The sequence below is a fragment of the Tauraco erythrolophus genome, chromosome 8 (assembly GCF_009769465.1).
Source record: "Tauraco erythrolophus isolate bTauEry1 chromosome 8, bTauEry1.pri, whole genome shotgun sequence".
Lineage (NCBI taxonomy): Eukaryota > Metazoa > Chordata > Aves > Musophagiformes > Musophagidae > Tauraco > Tauraco erythrolophus.
In genome coordinates, this window is record NC_141472.1 from 14,559,892 (window position 1) to 14,582,403 (window position 22,512).

Here is a 22,512-nt window from a genome sequence, read left to right on the forward strand (position 1 = left end):
ATCTAGCAGTCACACAGATTCCAATATCGTTAGCAAATCACTTCCATAGGATGACGAAATATCTCCCAGTGACCTATTCAGATTTGTGTTGAAATAATTATTCCTCATTTGAAACAAGTTAGTTACTGTAGGGCAGACAGAACGTGTTATACAAGTGAAGTCAGCTGTATTTCTCATATACCCATGGTGTAACACGAATTGATAGCTTTGATACCAGCCTTCGTACTTGATTGATGTATCTTTGTTTTGGCAGGGGTGTTGCCTTAGATATCTTGCTTCCTCGCCTCCCGTGGTCTCCCCCGTTGGCTTTCGTACCCAGTTCCCTGCTCAGCATAACCACAGTTGTGCAGCACAGCTGTCAGGGCACCGCGGGGCTGGAACAGGCACCTGGGAGTAGGAGGCAACGGATGCTTCAGCTGCCTCTTGTGCTGGGAGAAATGAACATCAAACGGTGTCTGTATTTCATCTGGAATCAAGCACTTAGATCTGTAGAAGGATTTTGCATAAGTGCAGACTAAGGATTACTATTTATCATTATTGCCTTTTTCATCTTCGTGCTATTTTAAAATAATCAGAATAACCTTTGAAGTTAGGGAAGGTACTGGTTTTCCCATTACATAACTGGCTAACATAAAGCACAAAGAACAAAAGTAACCTACCTAAGATCAGGCTATTCTGTATCAGAGCCAGAAACAGAACATGAGTTTCTCTTTGCTTTATATTTCAAATTCTGGAAATTTTTTCTTTCTTTTAGGGGAAAAAATGCATTTGCACGTATATAACATATGCACTTGTGTGCCCTCATGCAAGATGCAGTTATCTGTTTGAAGAGGATAATTCCAGCTGGTGCCCTGGAAACAGAAGCTGCATGTCAGTGGATACTATCGATCTTGCTGGGTTCCTCCTGAGGTTAAAGCCTTTCTCCTCTCTGGGCCGTTCTCTCTGGGCCGTTCTCTCTGTATCAGCTTCTGCCCTGCTGAGTGCTGGCTGTGCCTCTGTCTCCTCCTGACTGCTCTGTTGGGCTTGTCAGGTTTCCACAGCCTTTTCTGTCCTTAGTTTCCTTCTACTTAAGAATGTCTCCAAATAGCTGCATCTCCTATCTGTGAAGTATCTTTGAGAAGAAGGTTCTTCCTGCCCAGAAGCTGTCTGAATGTCTATTTAAGCAAGGATAGAGATAGAGGAAGATAGCCCTTGCTAAGGCCTCTCAGCTGGGGAGGAGAGACAACTCTTAGCAGGAACCAGGAGAGGTTCAGCTGCTCCACTGGCCTGCTCCACTCACTGGCATGGACATAAGGGATTGCAGCAGAGGGAGAGCAGTGTCTTCACTGATGGTGGATGGGAGCTGGACAATGGTGAGAGAGACTGAGATACACTGATGCTGACTGAAGGAGAGTGCCTAAGGTCTCGAGGAAAAGAAGGGAAGATACTGTTCACTGAATTCCTCAGGAACCCTGGAGCAAGATAGGAGGGGGATTTTTGACTGGGCCCAACTTCTTGCTTTTTGTTTCATCACTCAATTCCTTTAGCAGTAATTTCATCTGGGAAATACCTGGTAAGCCAAGCAGTATGATGTTAGAGGGTGGGGAATTGTAATGATTATTATTGTCTTAAAGTTACAAATACTTTTAAAATATTTTTGAGGTCCTAAAAAGAGAATCTGATAAAAGTTAAAAATCATATGGCCATGTAGAGAAGATGACTGGGAAAAGCAGGAGATTATGAGGGAGGATTAATGGGAAAATGGGACATGTACTTTCATGTTAGACTTTGTCCTTCTAAACCATGATAGGAAGGGCTGGAGCAGATGCATACCTTTTGGAACACCACGGGTGTTGTTTGAATTGGCATTAGCCAGACAAACATGATCTTTAGTAACCATGAATGTTTCTAAAATGTCAGACAGCTTTAACTAACTCACAGGTCTGTAGCACATACCTCAAATCTAAAATTACAAAACCGTGTACTTAGAAGAACATATGCTATACTGAGTTGTACTGGAAGAATAGAAAAATGCTTTTCAATTAATGAAAGTAGGAAGAGCTAAGTTTTAGTACTGAAATATTTGCTACGCTTGAGGATTACGCTTGAGGATTACAATATTAAGCTGAATTAGGACATGAAATCTGAAGTACTAGGACATGAAGCAAAAGTGTAATGGAAGGTTCTGTCAGAACTCATTCTCGCCCTGTCTGTATTGATCTTGGGTTTTCACTTGAACAGGTTATCACCTAACATTGTGCTAGAATTCGGATTTCGTTGCATGTTTAGGGAAATGATTTTGGAATAAACACCGTGTACAGTCATATCTATTGATTCAGTTCATTTTTCATTGCCTGTTGCTAAGATTGACAGGAAAAAAATATTCCTGAATGTCAGTCAGAGGCGTGCAGCTTTGCTGACAGGGCATTAGCTCTGACTGTACCTGCCTGCAGAGAAGCGCGGGAGCGGGCAGCGCAGAGCTGGTGGCGAGCAGAAGCAGCATCGCGCTTCCCATGCCGTGGCTGGCTCCACCGGCCCTAACCAGAGGCACCCGCCGCTCCCGCGCTGCTCCGGGGTGCAGCCAGCAAGAACCTGCCTGGGCAGGCCAGGCTGCCCCGTGCTGTTGGGCTTGGCTCAGCCTTCGCACCGAGGAAACGGCTGGCAAGGGGGGAACATGGGCTTGTAGGAGCGAGGGGAGCATGACAGCATTCCTGGGCTTTGGAGCTCTCAAAGATACAAAAAATGCGGGCATGTGGGGTCAGAGCTGCCTTTTCTAAAAGATTTGAGGGTTTAGGGGGTTTTGTTTGTTTGCTCACCCGTACAAAAATAGGTGGTTTAGTGATTTGATGTCATTTTTTGGACTCTATTTTTAGTGCCTGGGAACATTACAAACATGAAATATTTCGCTATTGAGCCTGTTGAATTTAAAATAACTTAAAATGGCTTTAAAGAGGCTTTCCCAAGTACTCATTTATTTCCATTACAGCACATGCATTTTTTGATCCAGTGTTTTTACAGAGGCTGGGAGAGTGCCATTATGTTAAAGCTAGTGTAACCAAGTGGCTTGATAACGAGGAAGACCTCTTGGTCCAAGATCAATATAAGGGGATAACGTAAATGGCTTTTTCAGTCTTATAATTTAAAAACATTTTTCTGACTATTTTATTTCAATATAGAGGATGCCCCTAGTACGTTGTTAAGTGCCCAAATTAGCTTTCCATCAAGCTTGAAGGTACGTTTGAGATGTACTCAGATGCAATTTGCCTGTAGAAGCAAGGTATTTCTTTTATCTCTGTAGTAACCAAGTATTTATCGGTATACAGGGAACTTCAGAAAGGTAATCCAAATTTAGTTTTGTTTTTGAATTGCTATTCATTTTACATATATCATGATTAAAGAATCTATTCAGTAGTATTGGAAATTACACTGAAGATGCCTGAACTCACAGAAGAAAAGGCAGGAAGAGAAGTGTTGGGTTTTTATCAGCTCAGGAGTTACTTCTGTACAAACGTGACAAGCTGCTAATTCATCTCTGTGTCTAGTCATCAAAGAAAGAGCCATTAGGGATTGCATAACCCACTTCTCTGCCAAAGAAGTTACCACACATGCCTAACTCTTAAGTTTCGTGTGTCAGTGCAGCCTTCAGTTTTCAAAACAAACGCAAAAGGTGAATCTAATACCCACAGCCTGGCGCTGGATGAGGTGCTTCGGACCGCCTGGCCGCAGGGGCAGTGAGGGAGCCCTCCTCTTCAAGGCAGAGCCTGAAGGCTCAAATCCAAACTGTGGTTTCTGACAGCAAATTTTTAAAGAGAGATCTGTCCACGGGAACTCTGCCATCAGGAATAACTGACTTCTAGCTGTAGCAGGATTCCTCTGGAGCATGTTACGGAAAATAAATTTTACAGCCCAAGCTGTGTGATGTTTTGAGGCGTTCTCTGAGGAGGCAGACGGGATTGGTGATGCATCGTTGCCAGGTCGTGATGTTACTGTGAAAAATGAATTAAAATTTTAGCTCTCCTGATGTGGAGAAAAACATGAAATGATGTGTCATAAAGGACGTTTCATGACAGTAAGTATATAAGATTTTATGTAAAAAGTTAAAACCAGTCAAATATCATGATGCCAAGTGCAAAGTAGAAACATATTGGTGGCTGTTTAAATCTTTTCTTCAAATAATGGAATGATTGGAATTAAGTGCGAATTTTCTCCTTCATCTAAGCCAATAGACTAGAAACCAGGGATTTGCTCTTAAGTCTGGGGAAAACACATCCATTTTCAGTTATGAAAGAAAATTGCCTTAGGGTTACTGGTTGGCAGGATTATTCTGTTAAAGAATGTTGTACCATCTCCCACAAAAAATACAGTTCCCAGTGTGCTTTTCATCTGCATGAGCAGTGAGTGCTGAGCCCTCTTCCACAGAAGTTTTCTTGCTAACTTCATTGTGCATTCAGGTGCCTCCAGAAGTTGTATGTGAAAATAGTGTCCTTTACCTTAACTTTGGTTTAAATATTGAAGGTATTCACATTGATGGGTATCAGATATTTACATTTCATACTATCTTATTACAAAATTTGCACATGGATTTTAGTTTTATTAATAATTTGTCAAGCACTTGCAGAAGGATGCAGCCTCACTTCAAATTTACAAGGTCATAAATCAGAATTAGGATAATAGTTGTCTCAGAACATGCACTTGTAAAAGCTTAGGTGAAAGGCAAAAATTGTTTAGGAAATGCTTTGCTTTTTTTTTTTCCTTTCATCGTCCTTAGCTATGCATAGGTTTAATGGAAGACTGGCAATAGCTCCTGCTGGAGTTCATTGTAAAGGTCTGTAGAATATAACTTTAAGGTATTCTGACCTTGTAGTTCCAGCTTAACTAAAAATGTGAATTCAAATGCGTTTAGTTAAATTGGCATAAAAGGCTGTGAGATTTGGATTCTTGTTTGCATGCATGAAAATCTGACCTATGTCCATGGTATCTAAAAGGCTACTGACATATTTCTTTGTTACAAATTCTCTGCTTTTTTTTTTCCTTTCACGTTTTCTTTCCTGCACTGAATGAAGTTAAGATTTACTTAAAATACTTGTAGTCTTTTGGACTACTTGGTATAGTGTTTATATTGGAGGCTTTCTTGTTTGCTCTAGCATGATGAAGAATGAACTCTCTTGCTGCAGGACAGTGGATCAGGAATGAGATAGTGGTCAGTTGGTTGGAAAGAAATGTTGATTACTGTCCAGAAAAGAGGAGAAAAAGACCTGATGAAGTGTTTTGATTTGGTTGGAATGCACTGCTAGACTGCAGTAAGGGATGAGGGCTTATTTTACGCTTTGTGAAAGATTCCTAGTACATGTTTGATATAAGCTATGTAAGATAGAACAGATAAACAGATTGTGATTGAGGTCTGTGGGCCCTTGGAAAAAAATGCTAATTGTATGTTTTTTTCAAAGGACTGAGATCTTATTGCTGTCATGAAAGTTGTGCAGGGCCACTGTGAAAAGAAGTGCGACTTTAAAATCAAGTAGAATGAATTATACTTGAAAAGTCACTTCTCCAGTCTGCAGAGAGTATTTGCAGTCATCTGCAGCTGAAGGCCATATTGTCCCCACATTTCAGCCTTCCGTCCTGTGCTGCATTGGTGACTGAACTGTAACATTTCCCTCCTGCTTCCCATCTCATCCTCAGTATCATTAAGATTCCTTAATGGAAAAGCTACTTCTGCAACAGATTGGCAATGAACATATTGAATCTATCACATCAAAGAAGTAGTTGTAGGATGGCGTGAAGACTCTTTAAAGCGATCTGTATGGGCAGATCTTTGAGCCCCTGTGTAATTTTACTGACTTTGAACAGAGTCCATACAGCTGTAGTTGTTTTGAAGATCAGATGTTACTGTTGTGCTGTGAAGATCAAAGGATAGTGTTTTTCCTCATTGCTACTTACTTGGTGATATGGCAATTTAAATAAACAATAATATTTTGGTACCTATCAGCTGGAAGGCCACTTGGCTTCTGCTATATTGATACCAGAAATTCTGTGGGAAAAGAGGTAATTATTTTTAAAACTGATTTTCATTCTGTGTAATAATTGTATGTTTCTCTAAAATATTTTTATACAATACTTATCTAAACTTAAAACACACATATATTTGCTAGAATTATTTACTACTGTGTGACAGATACACAGCTGTGAGTCATTTACATGAAGAGTAGACACATTTCTAAAAATGGAATGAAAAGCTTTAATAGCAATATAGAGATCTGGTATGCTATAAATACATAGCATTGAAGCAACATTTCAAAGCCCAAGGTTTCATATTCAAACATTTAAAGATAGACGGAAACAATGCCATTGCTTGCACATTTTTAAGGCCACCTCCTCATGTGTGTTCGTGTGATACAGCCTTTAATTATACAATCAAATTTTTTTCCCATGGGATTGCTACTTTTTCAACCCGACTAACACTCCCTGCTTTTTCTCATGGCTGTCTTAAGATGTCGCATCACAACAGTGATCTCTATGGTGTCCAGGTAAATCTTTGGCCATTGTGGTGTAGCACCTCTGGTGTAGTGGTAGAGAGGAGGACCTCTTTCAGCTGCTACAAGGAGGAGACTGTCCTTCCCTCTCCTCATTTCCAATTTCATTCACTTCATACATTGTATTTTAGTAATAATATCAGGGGCAACAATCTGCTGAACTGTGAAGTGGGAAATGTGAAAACTTTGCATGGGCTCCTCACAGTTCGCCAACCAAGCTGGAATGTTTTACCTTCACAGCACAGACTTCGGTGCTTGAACTGACGCAATAACACTGTTAGCGGTGGGTTAAGCCGATGCTTTATCTGGAGTGGCCACAGAGGGAAGATACATTGGGGTGGAGGGAAGTAAGGGGATAGCTGTCTGCAGGTTTCACAGTATTTGCTGATGGGAGAAGATGATACAGGAATCATGCATCCTCTTTGTGGCTCCCAGGAAAGAGTTCTATATGTTTACAGACTCTTTTGCCATTGGCTGTTGTTATCTGGTTTTGTCTCAGTTTTCTCTGATTACTTAATATGTTTTTTGGTAATAGGATAAATGCTATTTTTAAATTGCAGAAACAGGAAGCATAAAAAAAGAGGGTTTCATTTTTGAAAGTTAAATTACAGAGAAATAAAACAAGAAGCTTTTTCAAGCATAGGCACAGATTGGAATACTTTTTCATTAATTAGTATTACAAGCTTATGTTTATAGTGGAAAAGTTAATTTGAAGAAAAAAATATTATTCTTCCTGATGCCATTAGCACTGTCAGCGTTCTTCATTCTGTGTCATTCCTGGGGAAGGGTAGGATGGCAGCAGCGGGCAACCTCCATGTGTGGCAATATGGAAGTTTAATTTTAAAAAATTAATTTACTGAAGATATTGCATAAGTGTTTGGAAACTATTATGGTGGTGATGCCTGACAGGAGAGAGACAAATCCTTAATGTGGTAGAAGTGCCTGCAAGGAGTATCCGAAGTGCAGGGCTGGGTTGATCCGGATGACTCACTTCTAACCGAGTACTAGAAGCATTCCTCTTCAGAGTTTACTCTGAAATACATTCCCAATTATTCGTCTGTACCTTTGACAAAATTCTCTCTGTACACAGGAGCTGTTGTAGTTGGGTTTTTAGAACCTGAAAACAAGCTCTTTATTGATGGTGAGGTCAGGACACTTCTGGGAATGGTGGCTTGTTGGTTACCAGCTGCTCCCCAGCCAGGAGGAGGTCATCTCTGTTTTAATGAGTCGTGCTTTGTTTCTTTTTCTTAATTAAAAAAAAAAAAAAAAAAAGGGAAAAAAAGACTGTTACACTATTTGCTGTGATATTTCTGTGTGATGGGATTGGTGGACTTTAGAAAAATGTTGACTAGTATCAGAATTACTGGCAAAAATGTTTCAAGATAGGAATGCGTACCTGCTGATTGCCTTCTAAATGGCATCCTCACACTGCAGCTTGAAGAGTTGGTAGCCCCATGAGTGGTGCTCTCCCTTTCCCATACAAGTGGGATAAGAAGTTGGCTCTTAAAGTGTTTTGGGACCTTAGAACAGTTTATGTTGGTTTTAGTTTTTTGTTTTGGCAGATTTTCTTTTAGATCAGTGAGCCGAAGTGGAAGTCAGAAACAAAAACCTCACATGTAAGTAACAGCGAAACAAGCAACTATGCTAACCTCTGCTTTCAGTTACAGTAACATAAACTTGAAGAAGCTTTGCTAGTATCTTCTGTGTACAAGTGTAGGTAGAATTTGACTCAGCAGTCAACTCCTTAATCATTGGATTTTCTAGAGTCTGTAGCTAATTCTGTTCAGCATATGCTGTTGGTTTGTTTTATGCTATACATTGGTTTGGGAATAATTGAGATACCAGTGTTCTTGGTCTGAAATTTGAAACCAGTGTTGCACAGTTTGTTTTTTGTTCAGTTTGTGTTTGTCACTAAAGAAATACCCAAATATTGGCAATGATCCCCAAAACTCGAATGAGATTGTGGAATAGTAGTTATGCAAGTTTAAAGTAAGTTTGTACTATGATATGACAAAAAAGTACTGAAGCTGTAGGGCAGGTGTCTGCCATTGAAATAAACTTTAAAAGCAAAGCCCACTGACTTGGGGATGAAGTTGTTAACAGTTTCAGACCAACGAAGTCTTACTTCAGAAAATTTTGTTTGTGCTCTGTGATGCGTCTGGAGCTACTGGTTGGAAATGTAATATCAAATAAGCTTTCATATTGAATTTCCTAATCTTAAGGAGTCGTGGTTGTTTCAGATAGGACTGTAAGTTCATGGAAGAAAACATGAAAAGAAATTTGTATATGTGTGTATTTTACATTCTTACTTAAAAAGTGCCTAGCTTAAAGATCAGTAATTACTTTATTGACCTGCACTAATAGGCCTTTTGGTGAGTTAGTTAAAATGCATCTCCAAATAATTCCAAGAGAAGTGTGGCATGTGTACATATATATACATATCTATAGTATGTATTATTTTCCTTAAAAATAGATAAAAGAGGAAATGTGAACCTCTGCAAATGTCTTGAGAGGTCCTATCTGGTTTTGGCTTTGCTAGCGTTTCTCATCTGGGCATTTAAAGGCAAGTCAGCAGCTGGTGTAAACGGCTAAAGATGAAATATATCCAAAGACAGACATGGTTTGAAAAAATGAGTTTGTTAATGAGAGTCTTGTTAAGCTTTGGAAGATTTTAAAACTGGGTCAATAGGTGACATATCCTTTTTGTTCTGTTTAAGAAAGATTGATAATCTGACAACATCAAAAGTTATTAATCATACACAACAGATAGAGGGCAGATAGAAATAACGTGTTTTGTGGGGGTTTGGGGGCCATCTGTGCTTTTTGTTATTGTATTTGTTTTGTGCTTTTCTTTTTATAGATTTACAAGTAAAAGATAGTAAAATTGTCCTTGCTGGGAAATGACTGGCTGTCATGTGCAACATTTTACCCGCTCATATTGTTCTGAGCTGCATGTTTCCACTCCATTGAGTTGTTCGGTTACCCTTATTAAGAAATTTGTACTTATTCTTAAATTTATAAATGTTGCTCAACAGCCTGACAATAGTAACTCACATTGTGGGGCCGACTTAGCTATTGGAACATTGACAACATTATTTTAAAATGTTTATAAGAATTAAAAATTGGTTCAAGATAAGCCAATCTAAGATTTGTTAAGAAACAACTCTGCTTAGAAAAAAATTCCTTCCTGTTGAAGGCCAGGGAAGTTCTTTGAGATTTACCTGGCGACAGCACAGCTGCCCACTAAAGATAAAAAGCCCCCAGAGGACATGGTCCACCTAGGAAGCAGAAAGCAATGCTCCTTTTTCTCTGCTTGTTTTTCTACTGCTGATCGGCACAAAATGTTGTTATTTGGAGATTTTCTAGTAGCTCTATGGCCTGCATAATGCCACCATTGACGAGCTGCTAACGGATGAAAGAGCAAGTGTGCCAGTGCAGCCAGAGCAGCTAAATAACCCGGTGGCTCAGGATGCCCTTGCCCTGGGCCCTGCTAGGAGTGGAGAAACAGCAAAATCCTGTTCCAGGGCAGAGGAGGGCCCTCACGATGGAGGCATGTTGTTAACTCTTTGGTTGTAAGATGAACTGAAGTAGAGCAATCGGATTTAGGCATTAGAGAGCATTTGGCAAACAATGGTGGAAACGATTACTGGATATTTAGCAATGGGAAGGTGCTAAATGGCAGCACCCAGTTGCATGGTCAAAGAAAATACAGCTGAGATTATAGCAAAAAGCTCAGCCCCGCAAAACCTGCGTTTTCTTAGTACATTTAATATATTTTAAAAGATAAGCCGATAAAATGTAAATTCCATTCACAAAAATGTGAAAGTCAAAATTATGATTTCCCTGCCCCAGCAATTATTCAGCTTCTTACCCTTGTGTAATATTTCATATAGCTCTGTATGATGTAACAGTTTCCTTTATGATGTGTTTTTTTAATGTATATGTATGTATATGTTTAGAATTAGTAATTTAGATGAGAATTGTAATGTGTGTCTTTTAATCTCCTCGCAATGGAAGTCACAACTCTTACTCCGCAGTACAGTGCTCTGTGGCTATAGCTTACTTTCTTAGTGAAGCTTGTTTTACCAAAACCAGTAGTGATGGTATTTCTTTTGATGAAAAAAATGTAAATTTGATGGTGTTGTGATTATTACAACCTCCCTATTATTTAAAGGGTTTATCAGATGTGAGCTGCATGTTATTTTTGGTGGGTGATTTTTCACATGCTTCTATCACAGTTGAAACTCTCTGGTATTTTGTTTTACCAGCATTTTATTATTTCCTCTTACCATTATAGTTATGTTAAAATGGAAACTGTTGTCTTCGAAATTTGCTTTCTCTTCTTGTCTGGTTCTCTTGTATCTGTCCACACTGGGAACTGGAATAAGTGAATCATGTTTAATTTCTTTTAAATGCAGTTCAAGCAAAGTGAATTTGTCAGTTTATTCCGCTAGAGTAGACTGGGATAAATTGTATTTCAGTCTCACCTAAAAATTATCCCAATGTTTAAGCCTTGTATGTGTTTTATATTTTGTGGTTTTAGCATAGTTAGATCTCATTACAGCTTTTAAGGAGTACTTTTAGCAATATATAAGACAAGTTTAAACATATTTCCCAAACTTGGTTTTGAAGCCAAAGTAAATGAGGTCTTGTAGTGCCACATTCCAGTGATTCTGACATCAGAGGAATAGCTGCAGTAATGAATTTTTATATAAAAGTGGCTGAATTTTTATAGGCCTGCAAGAAGCAAGACTGGGATCTGACATGGAGAAGCATTAAGCTAACCATTCAAGACACTAACAAATTTTTTCATGAAAACTTTTTCCTCCCTCTGGGAAAGAAAAAAAAGAAGCAGCAAGATACTTACATCAAATGCTATTTTTGTAAAGGCTCAATAAAATTAGCTATGTAGTTTTGTTTAGTGTTTTATTTTTGTTTCGGGTGTCTTGTTACTCTGCTGCAGTCTGTGGATACGTACCTGTTTTTGTGAATTAAGGAGTGAGAATTATGCTAGAAATTATCTGAGCACTGACATGAAACAAATCAAAACCACTAAGTATTTTGAAATATTTGCACAAATGAACTTGTGTCTAATGTATGTTGCCGATACTGGAATACAAAACATTTATTCTCACATTTGCAGAATTACTAGCAAACTTTTTGTAGATTTTCATTCTGGGGAAAATAATTTAAAAAACACTTGTAAAGGTTACAAACCTGATTCATACCAGGAAACAGGATTAAGCTACAGATAGCAGAGCAGGACTGCATCAACTTGGCTTTGCATGGCTGAGCTGAACTTTGCCAGCTAGAAAGAAGATTCACTTTCTACTGTTGGTGCCTCTCTTTACAGTGGCAAGGAAGGACTGGGAAAAGCTGCCGATGAATGTGTTTCAGCTGATCGGCTCTTTCGCCATCCCTAGATTTTAAGAGGAAAGAGAGTTTAGTGCAGTGTCGTACAATCCAGAGTACAATGTGTTTTTCCTTATTGTCGTACCAACAATTACATGTTTTATAGTGCTGATTCTTTCAAATTTACAGTTAAAGAGTCTTCATCTTGTTTTCTTTCAGATTCTTCTCATTCTTTTCATCGAGATGAGACTATAGTTATTGCCCTGGCTTCTGTGTCTGTACTGGCTGTTTTGATTGCGGCTCTGTTCTTTGGATACAGGATGCTTGCAGGTAGGGTTTGACGATCTTCTTTTCTTTTTTTTTTTTTTTTTTTGACTGTTCTTTTGACTATTTCTCAAAGTTATACTTGCATCTTCTGTTCTCCCCAGACCCTATTATATGTTTGTACATTATGTTCCCCATTCTCCTCTCTGACACTTCATGATGATATCCCTTTCATAACAGTCCAGAGAGATTTATGATTTCTCCAAGCTGGCGTTTTGGGACTCATCTTTCTTCAAAAAATCCTCTGCTCAACACAGCTTAAGTGAGGTTGTGAACATACTTTATAGGTATTGCCAGTGGTGTTCAATTATCAATAGTTGTGTAACAGATAGCCTTGAGTTTGTAGCTATTGGCATCTTCACTGCTGATTTTACTGACTCCAAGAAGATTTTACAGGATTCCTTTTTATTATGTCCTTGCCTACAATACGTATTTTTGCCAAGTCCCAGGTAAGTTGTATTGTTTTCACTTGTAGCATGGCAAAAAAAGGAAACTATCTCATTCCCTCCCCACCCGCTTCCACAGGAGACCGTAAACAAGGTTTGCACAGTATGAACATGATGGAGGCAGCAGCATCAGAGCCCTCATTGGATCTGGATAATCTGAAGTTATTGGAGGTAAGTGTTCAACTCTGTTTCTTAATCTTCATTTTTATTCAATGTAACACTTGTGGTCATATCACCTTTGAGGTATAGTTACAGAAATAAATGTATCAGTGCTCCTGTAATGTTTTCTTCTAAGTCATAGTTTATAGAACAAAAAAAAAAAGTTTACCATAGTTACATTTTGCTAGGTTTTGTTAGTAATGTTGTTGGTATTGGCTAGAACGTGTTCTACCTTGAGAAGAAAATACTAAACACTGGGAGGTAATAGGGGAAATGGGCATGAGTTGTATTTCAGCATTGTGTCAAAAGATCCATCTTCTTGCCTGACACTGATTGGTTTAAGTACCGTATCCTACAGCAGTAATTGGAAATGCTTTAGTAACATTATTGGAATATAGAATTTACTGCAGGTAGGGCAGCATATTTCAGTAGTGGTGCATTTATGTATAGTCATTCTTCACAGTGGGGCACTCTCTATCTCCATGGCAACTAGAGACCAACTAGAACTTTCTACTCAGCTTGGTATTAGATGTATCATTAGAAAACTGCAAAATGTTATGCTTTCAATTGGTATACTTGATATAACTTACAGAATCTTTAAAAGCCTTTAGCCAGAAATATATCAGTAGAATGACTGAGAAGATTCAGAGAGTGGTACTATTCTTTTTGCCCATTATAAATCACACCTAGAGATGCAGGCTGCAGAGATGTAGTCCCCACTGCAATGTGGTCTGGGCGAATGGTGACAGCAGACTAACCAGCAAAGAAGCTTGGGTGCCTTCTGCCAACAAAAAAGTGCTTGAGGCAGAGTGTACAAGAGTATAAGAATGCGTATTGTAGAAGTGTGCAAAGCCCCAGATGAAATTACTCTTAGTGATACGCAGTCTGGGAAAAAGCAGTGACTTTGTTGGTGGAGAGATCTATGGGATCTTCTGCCCTCTTTCTTAAATCCTAAGGAGCTGACTCCTCACCCGCAATCATAGCATGTTGCAGAACAAATTGTCTTAACCTGTGCTTGCCTTTTCCCATTGCTGTGGGGAGAATACATTCCAGGTTTGTACCTTGAAGTGACTTGCTGCTGCTTTGCAGTCCACTGACATGGAAGGACTGAGAAATGGAATCTTGATTGTTGAAAGCTTTTGTTAGGCAATTTCATCATCTTTAGAAGCACTACTTTTGTAATCTCCTCTGCTTTGCGTTTCTCCTCCATTTTTAAGTATTTTAAAAGTAAAAAGATACTGGTCCATAAAATCCTTACGGTTTCATGTTTAGGTCTTCTTGAAAATTATTTGAATTAAACAGATGCTTAAATTCTTACATAGTTAGAAATTTTTTAGCTTTATAAACTAGAACTCTTCCTGAAGGTGGTCCTACATTTTAATTTAGAGTAGCGATCGCGTCTTTCTTCAGTTACCATGGAGATGGGAAAGGCCACTCTGTGAAGTAGGGGCTAGAATAAAAATTCACAGGTAGTAAGGAATTAATTATTCATTTCTGTTAAAACCTGTTTACCTCTTTTGGTTTCTATTTTGCACTACAAATGCGTATATTGTTATTGCTAACTTAAAAGGCACAGCTTATAAACCTATTCTAAACCTAAAATATGCAGCTTAACGTCTATGATCTCTGGAGTTAATTAAAATTGATCACATAAAAGCTATAAATGTTTAGTAGGCAAAAGTTTAATACAATTAGCTGCAGAAACCACATGGATTTTATTGATTCTGTATATAAAACCACTGACTAGATTATTTATGACTTATTTACTGGGTATTCAGACTATAGATCAATTTAGTAAGATCTAAGTTAGCCTACGCTGAGGTTTCCAGCTCCAAAATAGCTTTTATGACAGCATTCTAATTCTAGTTTTCCATCCAAAATATTCACTATATTCACTGTTTTTCGTAGTGTAAGTCAGTATAAAAGTTGGCATACAATCTTTGTAGAGTGAAAACTTGGATTTTGTCTGAATTTACTATTTAATGAACTCATTATTTACATTTTTTTGCAGTTGATTGGCCGCGGACGATACGGAGCAGTGTATAAAGGCTCCCTAGATGAACGTCCAGTTGCTGTGAAAGTATTTTCTTTTGCTAATCGTCAGAACTTTGTCAATGAGAGGAACATTTATAGGATTCCACTGATGGAACATGACAACATCGCCCGCTTCATTGTGGGAGATGAGAGATTCACTGCAGATGGCCGTATGGAATATTTATTGGTGATGGAATATTACCCCAATGTAAGTGCTTCAAAGAAATCAATCAGATTGGTTTAGATCCCTAAGAATAGACACATAGAAAGGATGTACTTTAGTATTTGCCAGTGTTTTTCATTGCTGATTCTTGCACAGTAATGTAAAAATAATCCATATAAATTACAATTTTAATGAACCTTAGTGTGGTTTACTGTAATACCCTTTAAGATTTCCCAGTTAGTGCTACCAAATGTAGTCTTACAAATTCTTAGCAGGAGGACAGTAGGACAAAAGCTGCTTATTCAAGTAGCAAAAAAACCACAGAACAGTAATAAATAGCAGTAATAATGGCCTGTCTTAGGGTGCTTTAGGCTCTCCATATATACTTGTGTTGAAAGTTAAATGCATATGTGTATATAAATATCTAACTATATATGCAAATTTGTGGCAACATAGCACTCCACAAATATAAAAAAAGTATCTTAAACTTTTAAGTGACAACATACTTGATCATGTCAACATATAAGAGATGGGCATCTAAGAAGAGACTGCAGAGACTAGAAACGACCATAGGAAAAGCTCAGGTGTGCCCAAACCAGATGGACAGTGGCAAAGCATGTCAGCTCTAGCCTGCTCTGGCAGAGTAGGCTTATTTTCAGCTAATTGAGTTAAGTGAAATCAAGTGAGTATTCTGCTCCTGGAAGGGGATAGCATAACCGTCTTAACAGGTGATCTGGTTTTGCTGTTTTCTTGAATGAAAGGATTTTCAGCTGAAATGTAATTTGATTGAAAATCATATCTTGTTGCTTATACAAACAGTATCTGTTAATGATCTGATTAAATGCACAGACAAGGTTTATGACATCATATTATCAGATGCTTTCTCAATATGGTATTAAGAACAGCAAGATTAGTCTAAAAATCAATCCACTGGTGCTTTGGAAGTCATTGGAAAAAGTGCACAGCAGGTGTAATTAATGCACAGTGTGATCCTTAATTCAGGGAGCAGATGTTCTGCTGTCTGTGGAGCTAACAGCAGAGAAGGAAGCCTACTGTGGCAGCCCTACTAAAAGGGAATTGCAGCATTCAAAGTGGAGCCATAAATTTATTTCAATAAGGAGTAACCCATATAAGATGTACAGGTGCAATACTCCTCATCCAAAACTTATTTCTCCTTCAAAATACTTTCCTTCTTGGAAATAGGAACACACAAACTAGAACATTTTCATCACAAATAAAATTGTTCTTGGTGTTGCCTCAGTGAAAGCAAGACAGATAGGTTTGACTCAAATTGTGTTATTATCCAAATATGCCTACAGACCAAAGAAAGTGGGTAAGCAAGTAATAAAAGGAAAGATATGTGTATTTATCAATCAACATGGTGTTCTGGTGGTACTCTGAGGTGTGGCAGGTGAATAAGCAGTGAGTAAGTTGCAAAAGATGACATAGTAGGAAACATGTAATAGCCACAGAATTGTCCCCCCAGTAGGCAGACATCGATGTCTTTTTAGAACAATAGAAAAATTGTTGTAAAACACCTAGTAGAATCTTACAATTGTTAAAACAAACCCATCAATTTTATCAAAAGTTATAATCAGAACAAATGTCCCCAATTTAACATGTAACTCATGACTCTGACAAGAATAATCTTAATTACAAATATATATCTCTCTAAATCTTGACAGGAACTTTTCCTGGTTGTCATTTATATTGAACTTCACTGAAAACATAAAATCACAGCCTCAGCTAGCTTGGTGGCTAGCAAGCTCTGCAACAGATGAATCTTGAAGCTGGTTTGAGATCTTTAAACCATGTTTCCCAGTCACACCATGACAACAGTCCTGTGGCCTGCATTAGAACGGGCTGGAATCTCAAACCACTAAGCCGAAAAAATCTATTAGCACACCCTAATTGCTGGCAGTTGGAGGCTAGTAAGAGTGTTCGTATTTCTTAAAAAGCTTTAAACAATAAGAAAAAAAAAAAGTGAAATTCTTTAACTCATTTCTAGGTGGATTCTCAGCTTTTTTTTTCTTCTTGATCAAAATCTGTTTGAAGTTCATATAACAGCATTTTAAACAATGAAAAAAATTGCTCTTGTAAACCTACCTGTGAGTGACATTTGGTCTGTATTTTCACTTAGGAGGATATCTATGGGTTCCTTGTTCTGCACAGGCTAAGTCTGAAAAGCTGCAAGACTTTTGTAATTCTATTAAAGAGTGTCAAGAACTTAGTTTTAGTTTTTAGCATTGGATTAAAAAAATGTCTAGTGCTTAGGTCATTTTAAATTCTGGTATCTGTGTGCCTCCATCTGAACTGTGCATGCATTACATACCTGAACATCAAATGAACTCAAGTAGCACATACCAGATTTTTTTGAACCAAATGGTACATAAATCATTCTGCAATAAAGTGTTTTTAGTTGCGGCTGTGATAAGATGTTACACAGTGGTGCTTCTTTAAAATTACAAATTTAAATAGGCAAAGCCAGGGTAGTTTGTAGTCATAAATAAACATTATATTGTAATGTGCATGCAGAGACAGCTGGACGACATGTTCTTCATGCATGGGGATTTAGTTTCTTTAAACTGAGTATATTGTCATTGGGGACTATATGCATAAAAACTGCTCAAAGGTGTCATAGTTTGCAGGATCTCGCTCTTGTTTCAGATAGCAGTCTCAATTTCTAGAATATTTCAGTGTCAATTGACACTCTTCCTTCTGGTTTTCTTGGAGATTCTGCTACAAATTACTAAAAATTCACTCATTTTCACTTTTAACATCTCTTCAAGAAAAGGGGAACATGGCATTCTCTTTTCCTGTTTCTTCAGTGCGTGTGGACTCATTCCTATTCTGAATTGAGATATAAATAGATTATAGAAGGAAAGATGTCAGTGAGAGATGTTGAGTATTCTGTTAAGTGCTGATGGTTTCAAGACCACTATTTAGTAACCTAGGCCGTTACGTCTGCAGTTACCTTTCTTCTTCTCTTGCTCAACAAGACTGTTTCAGAAGAATAAATGAAGTGAATGCTTTGCTTTTGTTTTATAACACTATTCCTAAAGGCAATCCCTGTTATTTTGTGGTAAATCTTCTCTTCCACTTTAGATAAACCAAATGGCAACAGTAGAAGTTAATGAAACTTTGGTCCAATCTTGTGTTTTAGAGCATCTATGTAAACAACAGAGCACTTGCAGGATTACACTTTTCAGAAGCAATAGATAAAACTGACTCGTCTAAAGGTTTTGAGTTATTCAACTAGACAATTGTTTTAATCCAGTTTTGTTTGGTTTTTTTTTTAGGGTTCTTTGTGCAAATATTTGAGTCTCCACACAAGTGACTGGGTGAGCTCTTGTCGTTTGGCACACTCTATAACTAGGGGCTTGGCGTACCTGCACACGGAGCTACCTCGAGGAGGTAAGGCCAGGAAGGGGATGCCAAAGTGTTCAGGATACTCTTCTTTCTGTCAGGTAGCAGATTCCTGCCTTTCTTTTTCCTCTGTGACAGTACAGTGAGTAGGAAATGATGAAGGCCAATAGAGATTACTCAGAACTTCGGATATGTTCTTTCCTTCTGAGCAATCCCATGTTGTGGACTGCAACTGTGACACTTGTATGAAAACATGGAGTAAGAGCCAGCAGAGCCCCAGAGCAAGGCAGGAGGAGGAGGCAGACTTGTGCAGTGCTGCTGTATCATGGCAACAGATGACTGAAGACCTGAAGCACTGGATGTCTGTCTAGCAGAGAGCAAACAGATGGGATGTTCTGTTTGTTTTTGCAGTTCAGACACAAATCAACAAAGAATTTTTAGTTTGTGCCTGAACTGTATACACATAGAGCAATAACTAAATCTTCTAACTCCACTGTAGTTATCATATGTCTTGATTTTGTCCAAGGATGTAGGCCTAGTCTTTGCTGTGTACCAATGATACTGCTGGACATCTAGTGTTTTATTAGAGCACCAAACGTGACAGCATACTGATTTATATCTCTGTCTCTCTGCTTGCATGCAGAATATGGCCTGGAACTGAAGCATTAGCTTTTTGGTAGTAATTGAAAGGATTTATCATTAATTCTGTATTAAAGTGCTAATGTTTGGATTAAAATTCCAAACTATATATCTCAAATGTTAAGCATCAGCTCTAGCAAAGAATGACAGCTGAAGATGCTGTTAAAAGTGCAAGGCTGAAAATACCTAAATCAGTATTCCTATGTGTCATTGAAACTGCAGCTATCATCTTAACTTTATAATTTCTAAATGTGCAGACAGGTGTGTCCATTAGCAGGCAGAATATGTGTAAACCTTCCATCATAACAAGAGACAGCCATAGGCTGGTCTACAAATGCTAGGAAGGAAGGTTCTATAGTGCTGGCTGCTTTACTAAAAAAATAAATTGCATATAAACTAGGAGCAACTGAGATTATTCTTTGGAAAAGATCAGATCCCTTGCAAAATGAACACGTTCAGACTCTTTGGGATAATATTGTCTACATATATTCTGAATAGATACCAATTCCAATCATAATGTAAATAGTTGGTGCTGTATTTGACACAGGAGTGGGGATATGAGAGAGAGCATTTGGAATGGCTGTCACGGCTGTGACAGCAAGTCTGTACTTAATTACATGATGTCTCCCCTGCCAGAATCATGCTGAAATATCCCTTGGAAAGAAGCTTATTGGCAAACACTGAAACTGTATATAGCAGTAGCCTAATACATTGTACAGATGCAGTGAAACTCTGAAAGCCAGTCAGTTTTCTGTAGATGGCATACTGTGGAGCTCGTTATAAAGAAGCAGAAATGTCAGCTTTCTGAAAGATAAGTTTATTTTCTGTTTATAATAGCCGAGCGGACATAATGAGGTTCTCTTATTTTGCCAAACAGTAGAACTGCTCAAATAATAACAAGCACTTCCATATGTCCAAATAGACCATTACAAACCTGCAATATCCCATCGTGACTTGAACAGCCGCAACGTACTGGTAAAGAATGATGGAACATGTGTAATTAGCGATTTTGGACTCTCCATGAAGTTAACTGGAAACAGACTGGTACGCCCAGGTGAGGAAGATAATGCAGCTATTAGTGAGGTAAGTACAAATGAAGATAAAGTATAAAGGAAAACAAATCAGTATGGAAGTAACACTGAGAAATAATTATTTCTGTTGTTACAAGGTGAATGTTAATTCCTGTAAGGGGGAATTGCTGCAGTCAGTATAGGTGAGAAGTGGCTGCAACTTTGATAGTAAGAAACTGGTTTTATTCTCAAATCACTCGAAAACAAACCTGGCATTTTGAAAGGTGATAGATTGGCAGCCCTGGAGACTGAAGTTTTCTGTGTGAGGTATGAGAAGATGCAAGGTAGGTTTGGTTCCCATCTTGTTTGCGATGATGTGGCACAGGTCCCTTCAGTCTTGTACTGCAAGTATTAACTGAAGACCAAATATTCTTTGTTGGTTTTGGTGGTAATTTTTCCAAAATGGTGACATACCACATTCTGCATCCTGCAACCATTTATCTGTGTGTCATCCACAATTTTCTGGGCCTTGAACAGATACATCTGAGAGAGTAAGTGCATGTAGAAAGACATGGACTAACTGAGAAAGAACAGAGACAAAATAACAGGATGCTTGAAAGAGTACCTTATGGGAAAAGATGAAAGAATGAGGGTTGCTTAGGGAAGTAAAGACAGAGACAGGTCTTCAAATATGTAAACAGCTGCTACAAAGGGAAAGGTATAAACTGTTTGCATTCAGTCTGGATAGGACAAGAGGTAATGGGATTACATTGTAGGAGGGAAAACTTAGGTTAGTTACAAATCTGTAGAAGGCAGCCCAGGTCTGGGATGGACTGCTGAGGAAGGCTATATAGAATTTGCATCATTTTATGTATTTAAGGAACAGATTGGGATAACATCTGCTAGGAGTGGGTTAGAATGGATTCTGAGCAGAAAGAAGAAGCTGATTTACTTTTTTTTTTTATGATGCTGTGATTCAGAGAATGGTTTTTTTGTTGTTGCTTTTTGTATGAGCATAAATACACTGACACCTGAATATAGGCTACTGAAATACAACGAGACTATTTTAAACAAATAGTGAAAGTCCCCTGCTGGTTCACTATATTTGTCATCTTTGTGCTTTTACAGAAAACCTTTACATTTCATTCAAAGAATGTGTTTCACAGTGCTCATCGCCTTCCCTTAGCAATTGCTACATTAACAATACTTAATGCACAGGTCCTCTTTTTAGATCTCCCCTTACTGAACAATGAAACAGGGAAACCACTGTTTAAAATACAGAGATACGTAATAGTCCTGTGACAAAATACTGTCCTACAAGTACTGATGAGTGATTGCTCTAATCTAACATACTTCCTAGTGGAAATGAATAGATATCTTGACCATGGAAGATGTGAGGAAGAGCCTTGCTGACAGTCCAGGAATAAAGAGAACAAGTTTCTTGTTCAGCAGCATGCTCTTCCATTATGATACATAAAGAGAGTAATTTCAGGAAAAAGAAACGTTTCTGCTATATTGTGTTGCATAGGAGAACACTGAGTAAGTGACAAAATAAGTTTGTTTTGGTACGTACAAAAAAGTGAGAGAGTAGGGGAAGGGTTTTATTATAACTAGGCTCCTAATAAGAGTCTAGAATGTGAGGACATTGATTAGAAGAGAACTGCATTTTCCTTAACTGTAAAAAATATCAAAGTAGGGTATTTAAAACAAAACAAAATCTCCACCATGAGTTGAATTTGGAAATTGCTTCCTGATCTGAAGCTTTGGTTTTGTTTTCCAGGTTGGTACGATCCGCTATATGGCCCCAGAAGTGCTTGAAGGAGCAGTGAACCTGAGGGACTGTGAATCTGCTTTGAAACAAGTAGATATGTATGCGCTAGGCCTTATCTACTGGGAAATATTCATGAGATGTACAGACCTCTTCCCAGGTAACTAAAAGAACTGAAAACAACAGTAGTAGAAAGTGGTACCAGCAACCAAGCAGTCCCTAGCCGTAACTTTTTCAAGGAAGAAAGGAAGGAATTGTCTCAATTGTTTTTGCCATGAAGTCGGTGCCATCTAGTGTTCAAGACGATTGTTGTCAGTAGAGTGTATTGAGTGTGAAGCATGGTTCATGCTGAAAGACTTTAAATTACCTGTTTTAAACAGTTTGCAGGCCTCATGGTAAGTGCTGTTTGAGCATTATTATTATTGTCCAGAGTTTACAAACAATGAGAATTGGGCTGATGGCAAAGGCAGTACTTTCAGTTCTTAGAACTGATAAAAGTGCCTGAAGTGACTTTCAGACTTTCCTCATGAAAGAATGAATGGGAAAGGGCTGTGATTAATGTAGGCTTTAGTCAGCTGTACTTTTATTTATGCTAGCAACATTGAAAATTCAGGGAAATCCCTCTAGCATAAAACAAGAGGAAATAGACTTTAAAAATTTAACACGTGAGATTGTGCCACTATTTTCTTCCAAAGATCCAGCATATAGTTAATGTGACATGCAGCATTCTCTCTGTAGT

The 22,512-nt window shown here is 38.2% G+C and overlaps 1 protein-coding gene across 1 annotated transcript in view; it reads left to right on the forward strand.

Annotated features, from left to right (window-relative positions):
* The window catches only part of BMPR2 (bone morphogenetic protein receptor type 2), a 103,968-nt gene that overhangs the window by 72,720 nt on the left and 8,736 nt on the right, over positions 1-22,512 (forward strand). Inside the window, exons 4-9 of the mRNA XM_086615881.1 lie at positions 12,084-12,194; positions 12,714-12,805; positions 14,805-15,035; positions 18,290-18,404; positions 19,918-20,078; positions 21,786-21,933. Of these exons, the coding sequence (XP_086472007.1) occupies positions 12,084-12,194; positions 12,714-12,805; positions 14,805-15,035; positions 18,290-18,404; positions 19,918-20,078; positions 21,786-21,933 (858 nt within the window). The remainder of the gene's footprint in view (positions 1-12,083; positions 12,195-12,713; positions 12,806-14,804; positions 15,036-18,289; positions 18,405-19,917; positions 20,079-21,785; positions 21,934-22,512) is intronic.